General features: G+C 35.7%; 1 protein-coding gene across 2 annotated transcripts in view; it reads left to right on the top strand.

Annotated features, from left to right (window-relative positions):
* The window catches only part of SI (sucrase-isomaltase), a 159,608-nt gene that overhangs the window by 97,462 nt on the left and 48,773 nt on the right, over positions 1–13,373 (top strand). For both annotated transcript variants that reach the window (XM_086674659.1, XM_086674658.1), the window contains 4 exons: positions 346–402; positions 7,199–7,323; positions 9,341–9,429; positions 12,598–12,647. In XM_086674659.1, the coding sequence (XP_086530785.1) occupies positions 346–402; positions 7,199–7,323; positions 9,341–9,429; positions 12,598–12,647 (321 nt within the window). The remainder of the gene's footprint in view (positions 1–345; positions 403–7,198; positions 7,324–9,340; positions 9,430–12,597; positions 12,648–13,373) is intronic.

The following is a 13,373-nucleotide window of genomic DNA, read 5'->3' as shown; positions in this document are numbered from 1 at the left end:
CGACTTCAGCCCATGTCATGATTTCGCAGTTTGTGACTTTGAGCCCCGCGTTGGGCTCTGTGCTGACAGCTCAGAGCCTAGGCCTATGTCTGATTCTGTGTCTCCCCTTCTCTCTACCCCGCCCCTGCTCAAGCTGTGTCTGTCTTTCAATAATAAATACACCTTAAAAAATTGTTTTTTAAATAAAAAAAAATAAAACCCAACTTAATATTTGGTATAATACTTTTCTGATAAAAGTAAACAAATTAAAGTAAACAAATGAAAAACATAGAAATATTGGGTATAATACTTTTCTGATAAAAGTAAACAAATGAAAAACATATAAATTATCTTGTTTTATTTTAGGGAGCAGATACAGTGAGTGCATATATCCCTAATGCTACTTGGTATGATTATGAAACTGTAAGTAACTTTAATATAATAATAGACTCACAAGGATTATACTGTGAAACATCTGATGTGGAAACTTAATTCCAAACATATAGCCTATCTGTTGTCAGCATTTGTGTGATTCTTATAAAAAATGAATAATTTTGGATAATGGTACTATTTGTGCCGGTATACATGTTTTGTTGCACATGGGCAAGTATATGTTTGTTGCATGTGACTAATATAAAGTTATATTCTTTAGTATAAAATCTTATTTATTTTTATTTTATTTTTTAAATATGAAATTTATTGTCAAATTGGTTTCCATACAACACCCAGGGCTTATCCCAACAGGTGACCTCCTCAATACCCATCACCCACCCTCCCCTCCCTCCCACTCCCCATCAACCTTCAGTTTATTCTCAGTTTTTAAGAGTCTTTTATGGTTTGGCTCTCTCCTTCTCTTTTTTTTCCCTTCCCCTCCCCCACGGTCTTCTGTTAAGTTTCTCAGGATCCACATAAGAGTGAAAACATATGGTATCTGTCTTTCTCTGTATGACTTATTTCACTTAGCATAGCACTCTCCAGTTCCATCCATGTTGCTACAAAAGGCCATATTTCATTCTTTCTCATTGCCAAGTAGTATTCCATTGTGCATATAAACCACAATTTCTTTATCCATTCATCAGTTGATGGACATTTAGGCTCTTTCCATAATTCAGCTATTATAGAAAGTGCTGCTATAAACATTAGGGTACAAGTGCCCCGATCCATCAGCACTCCTGTATCCCTTGAGTGAATTCCTAGCAGTGCTATTGCTGGGTCATAAGATAGATCTATTTTTAATTTTTTAAGGAACCTCCACACTGTTTTCCAGAGAGGCTGCACCAGTTTGCATTCCCAACAGTGCAAGAAGGGTTCTCGTTTCTCCACATCCTCACCAGCATCTATTGTCTCCTGCTTTGTTCATTTTAGCCACTCTGACTGGCATGAGGTGGTATCTCAGTGTGGTTTTGATTTGTATTTCCCTGATGAGGAGTGACATTGAGCATCTTTTCATGTGCCTATTGGCCATCTAGATGTCTTCTTTAGAGAAGTGTCTACTCACGTTTTCTGCCCATTTCTTCAATGCGTTATTTGTTTTTCGTGTGTGGAGTTTGGTGAGTTCTTTACAGATTTTGGATACTAGCCCTTTGTCTGATATGTCATTTGCAAATATCTTTTCCCATTACGTCGGTTGCCTTTTAGTTTTGTTGATTGTTTCCTTTGCAGTGCAGAAGCTTTTTATCTTCATGAGGTCCTAATAGTTCATCTTTGCTTTTAATTCCCTTGCCTTTGGAGATGGGTCAAGTAAGAAATTGCTGCAGCTGAGGTCAGAGAGGTTTTTTTCCTGCTTTCTCCTCTAGGGTTTTGACGGTTTCCTGTCTCACATTCAGGTCCTTTATCCATTTTGAGTTTATTTTTGTGAATGGTGTAAGAAAGTGGTCTAGTGTCATTCTTTTGCATGTTGCATGTCTCCCAGCACCATTTGTTAAAGAGACTTTTTTTTATTGGATATTCTTTCCAGCTTTGTCAAATATTAGTTGGCCATACTTTTGTGGGTCCAATTCTGGAGTCTCTATTCTATTCCACTGGTCTGTGTGTCTGTTTTTGTGCCAATACCATGCTATCTTGATGATTACAGCTTTGTGGTAGAGCCTAAAGTCTGGGATTTTGATGCCTTCTGTTTTGGTCTTCTTCAAAATTACTTTGGCTATTCAGGGTCTTTTGTGGTTCCATACAAATTTTAGGATTGCTTTTTCTAGCTTCAAGAAGAATGCTGGTGCAATTTTGATTGGGATTGCATTGAATGTGTAGATAGCTTTTGGTAGTATTGACATTTACACAGTATTTATTCTTCCAATCTATAAGCATGGAATGTTTTTCCATTTCTTTATATCTTCTTCAATTTCCTTCATAAGCTTTCTATAGTTTTCAGCATACAGATCTTTTACATCTTTGGTTAGGTTTATTCCTAGGTATTTTATGATATTTGGTGCAATTGTGAATGGGATAAGTTTCTTTGTCTTTCTGTTGCTTCATTATTAGTGTGTAGAATTCAACTGATTTCTGTACATTGATTTTGTGTCCTGCGACTTTGCTGAATTCATGTATCAGTTCTAGAAGACTTTTGGAGGAGTCTATCGGGTTTTCCATGTATAATATCATGTCATCTGCAGAAAGTGAAAGCTTGACTTCATCTTTGCCAATTTCAATGCCTTTGATTTTCTTTTGTTGTCTGATTGCTGATGCTAGAACTTCCAACAGTATGTTAAACAACAGCGGTAAGAGTGGACATCCTGTTGTGTTCCTGATCTCAGGGGGAAAGCTCTCAGGTTTTCCCCATTGAGAATGATATTAGCTGTGGGCTTTTCATAAATGGCTTTTATGATGTTTAAGTATGTTCCTTCTATCCCGACCTTCTTGAGGGTTTTTATTAAGAAAGATGCTGAATTTTGTCAAATGCTTTTTCTGCATCGATTGACAAGATCATATGGTTCTTTTCTTTTATTAATGTGATGTATCGGATTGATTGATTTGCAAATGTTGAACCAGCCCTACAGGGATGAATCCCACGTGATCATGGTGAATAATTCTTTTTATATGCTCTTGAATTCGATTTGCTAGTATCTTATTGAGAATTTTTGCATCTATATTCATCATGGATATTGGCCTGTAGTTCTCTTTTTTTTGCTGGGTCTCTGTATGGTTTAGGAATCAGAGTAATGCTGGCTTCATACAATGAGTCTGGAAGTTTCCCTTCCCTTTCTATTTTCCAAATAGAGAAGCTTGAGAAGGATGGGTATTATCTCTGCTTTAAATGTCTGGTAGAATTCCCCAGGGAATCCATCTGGTCCTGGACTCTTATTTGTTGGGAGATTTTTGATATCTGATTCAATTTCTTTGCTGGTTGTGGGTCTGTTCAAGTTTTCTATTTCTTCCTATTTGAGTTTTGGGAGTGTGTGGGTGCTTAGGAATTTGTCCATTTCTTCCAGGTTGTCCAGTTTGTTGGCATATAGTTTTTCATAGTATTCCCTTATAATTGTGTATTTCTGAGGCATTAGTTGTAATAACTCCATTTTAATTCATGATTTTATCTATTTGGGTCCTCTCCCTTTTCCTTTTGAGAAGCCTGGCTAAAGGCTTATCAATTTTGTTTATTTTTTCAAAAAACCAACTCTTGGTTTCATTGATCTGCTCTACAGTTTTTTAGATTCTATATTGTTTATTTCTGCTCTGATCTTTATTATTTCTCTTCTTCTGCTGGGTTTGGGGTGTTTTTGCTGTTCTGCTTCTATTTCCTTTAGGTGTCCTGTTAGATTTTGTATTTGGGATTTTTCTTGTTTCTTGAGATAAGCCTGGATTGCAATGTATTTTCCTCTCAGGACTGCCTTTGCTGCATCCCAAAGCATTTGGATTGTTGTATTTTCATTTTCATTTGTTTCCACATATTTTTTAATTTATTCTCTAATTTCCTGGTTCATGCATTAATTCTTTAGTAGGGTGTTCTTTAGCCTCCATGCTTTCGGAGGTTTTCCAGACTTTTTCCTGTGGTTGATTTTAAGTTTCATAGCATTGTGGTCTGAAATTGTGCATGGTATGATCTCAATTCTTTTGTACTTATGAAGGGCTGTTTTGTGACCCAGTATGTGATCTATCTCAGAGAATGTTCCATGTGCACTTGAGAAGAAAGTATATTCTGTTCCTTTGGGATGCAGAGTTCTAAATATATCTGACAAGTCCATCTGATCCAATGTATCATTGAGGGCCCTTGTTTCTTTATTGATCCTGTGTCTAGATGATCTATCCATTGTTGTCAGTGGGGTATTAAAGTCCCCTGCAATTGCCACATTCTTATCAATATGGTTGCTTATGTTTGTGATTGTTTTATGTATTTGGGGGCTCCTGTATTCAGTGCATAGACATTTATAATTGTTAGCTCTTCCTGATGGATAGACCCTGTAATTATTATATAATGCCCTTCTTCTTCTCTTGTTACAGCCTTTAATTTAAAGTGTAGTTGGTCTGACATAAGTATGGCTACTCCAGCTTTCTTTTGACTTCCAGTAGCATGATAGATAGTTCTCCATCCCCTCACTTTCAATCTGAAGGTGTCCTCAGGTCGAAGATGAGTCTCTTGTAGACAGCAAATAGATGGGTCTTGTTTTTTTATCCATTCTGATACCCTGTGTCTTTTGGTTGGTGCATTTAGTCCATTTACATTCAGTGTTATTATAGCAAGATATGGGTTTAGAGTCATTGTGATATCTGTAGGTTTCATGCTTGTAGTGCTGTCTCTGGTACTTTGTGGTCCTTGCAACATTTCACTCGCAGAATCCCCCTTAGGATCTCTTGTAGGGCTGGTTTAGTGGTGATGAATTCCTTCAGTTTTTGTTTGGGGAATCCTTTATCTCTCTTTCTATTCTGAATGACAGACTTGCTAGATAAAGGATTTTTGGTTGTCTATTTTTTCTATTCATCGCACTGAAGATTTCCTGCCATTCCTTTCTCGCCTGCCAAATTTCAGTAGGTAGGTCTGCCACTACTCTTATGGGTCTACCCTTGTAAGTTATAGCATGTTTATCTCTAGCTGCTTTCAGAATTTTTTCTTTATCCTTTATTTTGCCAGTTTCACTACAACATGTCATGCAGATCAATTCATGTTACGTCTGAAGGGAGTTCTCTGTGCCTCTTGGATTTCAGTGCCTTTTTCCTTCCCCAGATCAGGGAAGTTCTCAGCTATGATTTATTCAAGTACACCTTCAGCCCCTTTCTCTCTCTTCTTCTTCTGGAATTCCTATGATATGGATATTATTCCATTTGATTGCATAACTTAGTTCTCTAATTCTTCCCTCATACTCCTGGATTTTTTTTATCTCTCTTTTTCTCAGCTTCCTTTTTTTCCATAATTTTATCTTCTAATTCACCTATTCTCTCCTCTGCCTCTTCAGTCCGTGCTATAGCCACCTCCATTTTATTTTGCACCTCATTTATAGCATTTTTTAGCTCCTCATGACTGTTTCTTAGTCCCTTGATCTCTGTAGCAATAGATTCTCTGCTGTCCTCTATGTGTTTTTTCAAGCCCAACAATTAATTTTATGACTATTATTCTAAATTCTTTTTCTGTTATATTGCTTAAATTGTTTTTGATCAATTCGTTAGCTGTCGCTACTTTCTGGAGTTTCTTTTGAGGAGAATTCTTCTGTTTTGTCATTTGGGTAGTCCCTGGGATGGCATGGAACTGCAGGGCACTTCCCTTGTGCTGTCCAGGGTAACTTGTGTTGTGGGCAGGGCCGCAGTCAGACCTGATGTCTGCCCCCAGTCCCCCGCTGGGGCTCCAGTCAGACTGGTGTGTACCTTACCTTCCCCTCTCCCAAGGGCAGGACTCACCGTGGAGTGGTGTGGCCCCTGTCTGGGCTATTTGCACACTGCCAGGCTTGCATGGGATCTGGCATATTAGCCCGGGTGGATCCGCAAGGTGCACAGGGGCGGGAGGGGCAGGCCTAGCTTGAATTGCTGTGGGAGGTCCTCTGTGGGAGGGGCCTTGCAGCACCAGGAGGGAGGCAGACCCATTGGAGGGATGGATCCACAAAAGCACAGAGTTGGGTGTTTGCACAGTGCAGGCAAGTTTGGTGCCGGGAACTGGTTCCCTTTGGAATTTTGGCTGGGGGATGTGAGGGGGAGATGGCACTTGCCAGCACCTTTGTTCCCATGCCAAGCTGAGCTTTGTCTTCCGGGGCTCAACAACTCTCCCTCCCTGCATCGTCTCACCCTCCCCAGTCTCCGAGAGCAGAGCTGTTGACTTTTAACATTCTAGATGTTAAGTCCCACTGGCTGTCAGAACTCACGGAGTCCCACCCCTCGGCTTTTGCAAGCCAGACTTCGGGCGCTCTGCCTTGCCTGGCGGGGTGCCCCTCCACCACCCAGTCCCTCCGGCCATTCCGTGTAGCACGCACCGCCTCTCTGCCCTTCCTACCCTCTTCCATGGGTCTCTTGTCTACGCTTGGCTCTGGAGAGTCCATTCTGCTAGTCTTCTGGTGGTTTTCTGGGTTATTTAGGCAGGTGTGGGTGGAATCTAAGTGGTCAGCAGGATGAGGTGAGCCCAGTGTCCTCCTATTTTGCCATCTTCCCCCTGGAGTCTTACTTATTTTTAGTTTACAGAAATAAGTCAGGGGTAATTTTAGTAAGGAGTGGGGATTCATTTTAATACTTTTCCTATTTTATATATTTATTTTTAATGCCAGAGGAATTGAGTACTGAGCTAATCCTAAACATTTGTTTTTATAATGGTACATTCAAAAGTTTGGGAAAGATTTTCATTTCAACTTTGAAAAGGCAACATGGTAGCATTCATATTCAACCTATTTTTGTAATTGACTAAGACCTTTAAGAAGTATTTATTTTAAAAGGCATCATTTTGTAGATCACTTACTTTTGCTAAGCAGACTCTTTATTTTATAGAAACAATGATTTTTAAAAGCTTTTTAAACAAGAACAAACAATAAAAATAGGGCTAAGTAAGAGTACTAATTATCATAGAGGGGAAATGGATTTCTCTAAGTTGGGTTTTTGTTTTGGGGGGGAAAGTAGATTTATTTTTATCCTGCTTTGTTCAGTAAACTGAAAAAATTTTTTTTTCAAAGTTCAAAGTCAGTATATTAATATTCATTTAAATGACCTGAATTGCTCACAGTAAAAATTATTTCAATGTGTAAATTCAAATTATTGTGAAATGGGATTAAAATTTTTACAAATACTAAAAAAAATCTTCCTAACTTCTAACCATTAGGGTGCAAAAAGGCCATGGAAAAAACAACGTGTTAATATGTACCTTCCAGGAGACAAAATAGGATTACATCTTAGAGGAGGTTATGTTATCCCCATTCAACAACCTGCTGTAACTACAAATGCAAGGTAAAATGACAAATCATTAACTTAAATCTGAAATATAATTAAAGTTTTAATATTTCTATTTTATTAAGAATCAAAGAGGGGCGCCTGGGTGGCGCAGTCGGTTAAGCGTCCGACTTCAGCCAGGTCACGATCTCGCGGTCCGTGAGTTTGAACCCCGCGTCAGGCTCTGGGCTGATGGCTCAGAGCCTGGAGCCTGTTTCCGATTCTGTGTCTCCCTCTCTCTCTGCCCCTCCCCCGTTCATGCTCTGTCTCTCTCTGGCCCAAAAATAATTTTAAAAAACTTTGAAAAAAAAATTAAAAAAAAAAAAAGAATCAAAGATTAATGTTTCATTTTTTTCACCAGAATATTTATGTAGAGAGGGAATTCTTAAATATAATCATCATTTATTAAAAAAATGCAAATTATATACATTATTACAAATTGCTTGACTTAAAGAATGAACATAATTAGATTATAAATTTATTTCTTGTGCCAAAAATGTGCTGACATTCTCTATAGAATATGTATAATTAAAGTTAAGTCCTTATCTTAATAAAAATATGAGAACTTAAAGTAAATTATATAATTCTTAAAAAATCAGTTACATACTTAGATTTTCCATATGTAAATGACACACATTTTTCTTTCTGCTAAAATATTTTACATTTAAATTGATAAATGAGGTGAAAAATTCTGTGTAGGGAAAGAACAAGACAGAACCTAAGTTGTTCATTAAGAATAAATTACAGAAATATTTAGGAAAAAAAGAAGAAACTTGAAAATTCTGGCTCAAAAGGGCACATAAGTTGTTATAGTGAATCCACATATTTCCTCACATTCTGCAACATCCCAAGAGATAGTCACTCTCTATTCCTTATCCTCCTGTGTTTTCTCCATAACCTTAAGAATATCTGGAGTCGTATAGGTAGTGTGTTCACTCCCCTAGACTGTAAACTCCATGAAGGCAGGGACTTGACTTTTCACTGCTTTAGTCCCCAAACCAATAATAACATCTGACTCATAATCTGCTCCCTATTTTCGCTAAATATTTGTTGAAAGAACACATATATGAGTGAATGAATGTGTGCTAGTAATGTAATTATTTTGGCATTCTACAATTGATTATTTTCAGACTGTAACTGTTTCTTGAATGTGTTCTCCAACAAATTAGTTATATTCTAGAGCTGTATTGAACAAGAGAAGCATACGCTTTGGTGAGTGTATGCAGGATGGAATATGTTGTATACAGAGCAGTTGCCTGGACTGCATAGCCTCAGGGGTACTATTTTAGGTTTAAAACCTACAGTAATATATAACTAAGGAAAAAAAAATTATTTATTATGTCTCAGGATAGAATTAGCTTGATTTTTAAGGTTATTAGATATTCCACTGAGCATTAATTTTTTTTTTAATTTTTTAATGTTTATTTATTTTTGAGAGAGAGACAGAGCATGAACAGGGGAGGAGCAGAGAGATAGGGAGACACGGAATCAGAAGCAGGCTCCAGGCTCTGAGCTGTCAGCACAGAGCCAGACGTTGGGCTCAAACTCACGAACCATGAGATCATGACCTGAGCTGAAGCCTGACACTCAACCGACTGAGCCACCCAGGCGCTCTGCATTAAATTTTTTATATTGTACTTTTCATTTTTATGTATATAAGATGTAGCCCTGATAAATTGCAAGGTAGAGTTAATTGAGGTGTTGCAAATACATGTTAAATATATTCTGCATTCATAAAGTATATTTAATTTTTCTTGTTTGAATTGAAGTATCATTATACTGTTTCAATTTTGCTTATGTCCTACTTAGCCTCCAAACAATTCCATATTATATTTATTATATTTATTTTTATTTATAAATTATTTTCTTGTGGACAAATTATTAATAAGTATAGACATAAATTTTATTGATATCAATGTTCTCACATGAATGCAGTACTCCTACAAATCCGTTAGGTTGAAATGGACTTATTTATAGGATATTTCACTATTATAAATTTACTTTGAATAACAAATCTCCCAAACTTACTTAACAGCCGAAAGAACCCTCTAGGACTTATAGTTGCATTAGATGAAGATAACACAGCAAAAGGAGACTTTTTCTGGGATGATGGTGAAACTAAAAGTAAGTCTCAATGTGATATGCTTTTAAATGTTCATTCTGATGAGGGAACATTTGCCTTTATTGATATATGCATCTGTTTAAAAATGTCACAAGCTTTATTTTTAATTCTTGTTTTTTATCTATTTTAGTCTATGAGGTTACTTTCTGAAATTTAACATTGTTCTTTAAATTATCAATATTAAATTACAATATTTAGTTTTGTCTATTAGTTCATTGTCAAGTTTTTTGACAAGTATAGATATCTTTCTCTATTAGATTATTAATTTTAATTAAAATAGTTAATAAATTCACAGATATATAAATTGTATCATAGTTTCAACTCTCTTAAATGGTTGTAATAGTTAAAACTAAAATTTTATTACTGTAAAAAAACAAACATTTAAAAGTTTAGTTAATTAATGTTAAATTATTTAAGGTAAGAATATTATCATATAAATGTTTCACAATTTAATTATTGTCTTTAATTTTATTTCATGAGCCCCAAACTTGAAAATTCAGTAATCCAAATGAATAAACAATGAGCCATTTTTTGCTAATATATAATTACACCATAGTAAAAATATCGGTTTAGTCAATTATAATTACCCTAATAAATGTGTTAACTTTCATATTATCTTTTCTTTTAATAGAAGGCTCTTAGGTATTTGTTTTATATATATGTGTACAAAGAATTATAGTTTAGCTCCTATTTTAGCCCACTACTTCTCAGATGTATTAAATATCCCATATGTCTTTGTATGTGTGTGAAACATCCAAATATCTCTAACTTCAAGAAATAGTCTATGTATTGTTGTGCTCTCTTATAATTTGAAAATATGGAATCTATTAAAAAATTCATGTTCATTTTTAAGTCTTATCTATAAACATATAGATTACTGCAATATATCTGCTCCACCTACAGTCTTACCTGTCAGTTGATGGTAATTTCATCTCTACAAGATGCCAAAAAACTTCAGTTCACCATTTTCTCTCACAACCTAGGAATCTCTCTTGGTTCTCCCTTGACCTAGTTCTCTCATCAGTTCCACCACTATCATTACTGTCTTTCATTTTAATTACTGTAATACCTCCCTAACTGGTCTATGTCCATAGTTCTTCTCAAACTCCATGTACATTTTATTTACAATCCAGCAGGTAGATTTTAAAATCATCTTTTAAAAGATGATTCAGTTAGGAACCATAGATTTTACCAAGACCTAGACCACTGACGGTGATCTGTACCTTCGCACATGTGTGCACACACACAAGCTCACACACACACACACAGTTATCCCCTACTGCTCTTTATTTCTCATTCTATTTCTCATTCTACTTCAGCACACCAGCCTTCTTGCTCGGTTTCAAATACCTTAGGGTCTAAGCACACTAGGGTGAGCTCTGTCATGATAATAGGTTCCAAACATTTACTACGTAAAAGTTACTTAAGATTGGATTCCTGGGGCGCCTGGGTGACTCAGTTGGTTAAGCGTCTGACTTCAGCTCAGGTCATGATCTAACAGTCTGTGAGTTCAAGCCCCGCGTCGGGCTCTGTGCTGACAGCTCAGAGCCTGGAGCCTGCTTCGGAGTCTGTATCTCCCTCTCTCTCTGCCCCTCCCCTGTTTGTGCTCTGTCTCTCTCTGTCTCAAAAATAAATAAACATATAAAAAAAAAGAGATTGGATTCCTGCTGAACTAAATTATTTGTGATCATCAATTAAAGAATGTTGTTGAGATCATATCTGTATTGGTAGGATGTGGAGCTTGGTTTTAAGGCTATTATTTTTTTCTCAAATTATATAAATATACCCAAATATGTTTCTTTCTACTCATGAAAATGTATGTTGATAATTTACTTTCATATAAGAAGATGGTTAAATATGGATATGTGATTTGGTCATCTAATATGGTATCTACATAGGTATGTGCTTCGAAAAGTTAAAATCAGGGGCGCCTGGGTGGCGCAGTCGGTTAAGCGTCCGACTTCAGCCAGGTCATGATCTCGCGGTCCGTGAGTTCGAGCCCCGCGTCGGGCTCTGGGCTGATGGCTCAGAGCCTGGAGCCTGTTTCCGATTCTGTGTCTCCCTCTCTCTCTGCCCCTCCCCCGTTCATGCTCTGTCTCTCTCTGTCCCAAAAATAAATAAACGTTGAAAAAAAAAAATTAAAAAAAAAAAAAAAGTTAAAATCAGAATTTTCTAAATAATCAACTCGTAAATAAACGTGAAAACTGTGAAATGACCTTCAGTTTATGATTTTTATCTCATTAACTATGATAAATTTTAAGTAAATTAATGTTATTGAAAAAATATTATATGTTCTTGAATTCCTTTGACCTTTTTTCACTTTATTTCTTTCAAATTATTTTAGCCATAATGTTCAGTTTCTCTGTTAAATAAAAATATTAATAAAAAGTTGTATCACATATATAGATAGTATAGAAAATCATTGTCTTGGGGTGCCTGGGTGGCTCAGTTGGTTGAGCATCCGACTCTGGCTCAGGTCATGATCTCAGGGTCTGTGACTTCAAGCCCCACATCAGGCTCACTGCTGTCAGCATGGAGCCCTTTTTGGATCCTATGTCCGCCACCCCCACCCCTGGCCTTTCCCCTGCTTGTGCTCTCTCTCGCTGTCTCTCACTCTCTCCCTCAAAAATAAATGAAACAAAAAAAAATTTTTTTTAAATAAAATCATTGTCTTGTTCCATTTTCCTCATTAAAGTTTAGTTCAGTCTCTAACATGTCTGCAGATTCACTTTATTTCCTCAAATAAAGAAAAAAATTTAAGATACAGAATAAAATTATGGTGTGCCACGTCTTCCAAAATAAGCTGAATGTTACATGGTTTATTTTACTAGCAATAGATAAAGTATCGTTCAAAATAATGAATTTATTTTATGTACATTTTACTGTAAATTTTTCTTTCTCTTAATTTCCATAAATATCTTAGCCATCTCTGAAAAATTAAATGAGGCACATATGTATTCATTACATTTACTTACTGTGATAATAAACTACCAAGATTATTGTGTATAGAGGTGATCAAAAACCTTAATATGAAAAGATAATCTGTTTAATTTGCTTCATTAATAAACCATATTTTTTTCAAATTTCTTAATTGTTATACTGTAAAAATAGATAATTTAACAATAGAGAATTACATTTTGATCTGATATCTGTATTTTTTCCCATTTCAGATACCATACAAAATGGCAGATACATTTTATATACATTTTCAGTTTCTAATGTAAGTATTTTCCTTGGATACACAGCTAAACATGTATCTTGTTAATGTCTGGGTTAGGCCTTTATCATGGAATTTTTTTTGAAAAGATGTTTACATTTACCTCCTAATTTCAATAGAAATAAATGAAATACATTGTTAAATTTTTAAATTTAAATTGTTAAACTATAAATACATTTTTACTTTAAATTTTAGTATTTATATGTAATGTGATGATGGAATTGATGCACAAGAAATCTTCAGACATCTTAAAGTTCTATGTCTGGTTTAAGCAACATGACCTAGAAAAATAATGTCAACATATTTGAAAAGGTTTTAATATACCAGTCACAGCAATAATTGTCATGGATTTTGAGTGAAGGTGAAAAATCTATGTACAAAGCTAAAATTTGAATATTTAATAGCAATTCTGTTTTAGATGTTGGTTTTCTTCTTACATTCTTTGTGGCCAAAACTGTTATTCTTCATCAACATTACACCTAGAATGAGAAGAGACATATATTAATTGCATCATGGCTAATTTAGGTTATGTCTGAAAATAAATTTTATGGCATGTGTACAAAAAATGAAAAGAGTTATTAATGAGTGTATTTATATATGCTACGTGGATGTGGAGAACTGAAGGGAATGGAGGGATAGAAGATTGGTTCTTTTTCTGTTTCACACTTGTATACTTGTTATTTCAGGTTTGTATGCAGTGAACTTCTACTTAATTTACACTATTATATA

Source organism: Puma concolor, chromosome C2 (assembly GCF_028749965.1).
Source record: "Puma concolor isolate L17-30 chromosome C2, mPumCon1.1.hap2, whole genome shotgun sequence".
Lineage (NCBI taxonomy): Eukaryota > Metazoa > Chordata > Mammalia > Carnivora > Felidae > Puma > Puma concolor.
The sequence above is the reverse complement of the archived record's forward strand: the minus strand, read 5'-3'. Positions and strand labels throughout refer to the sequence as shown.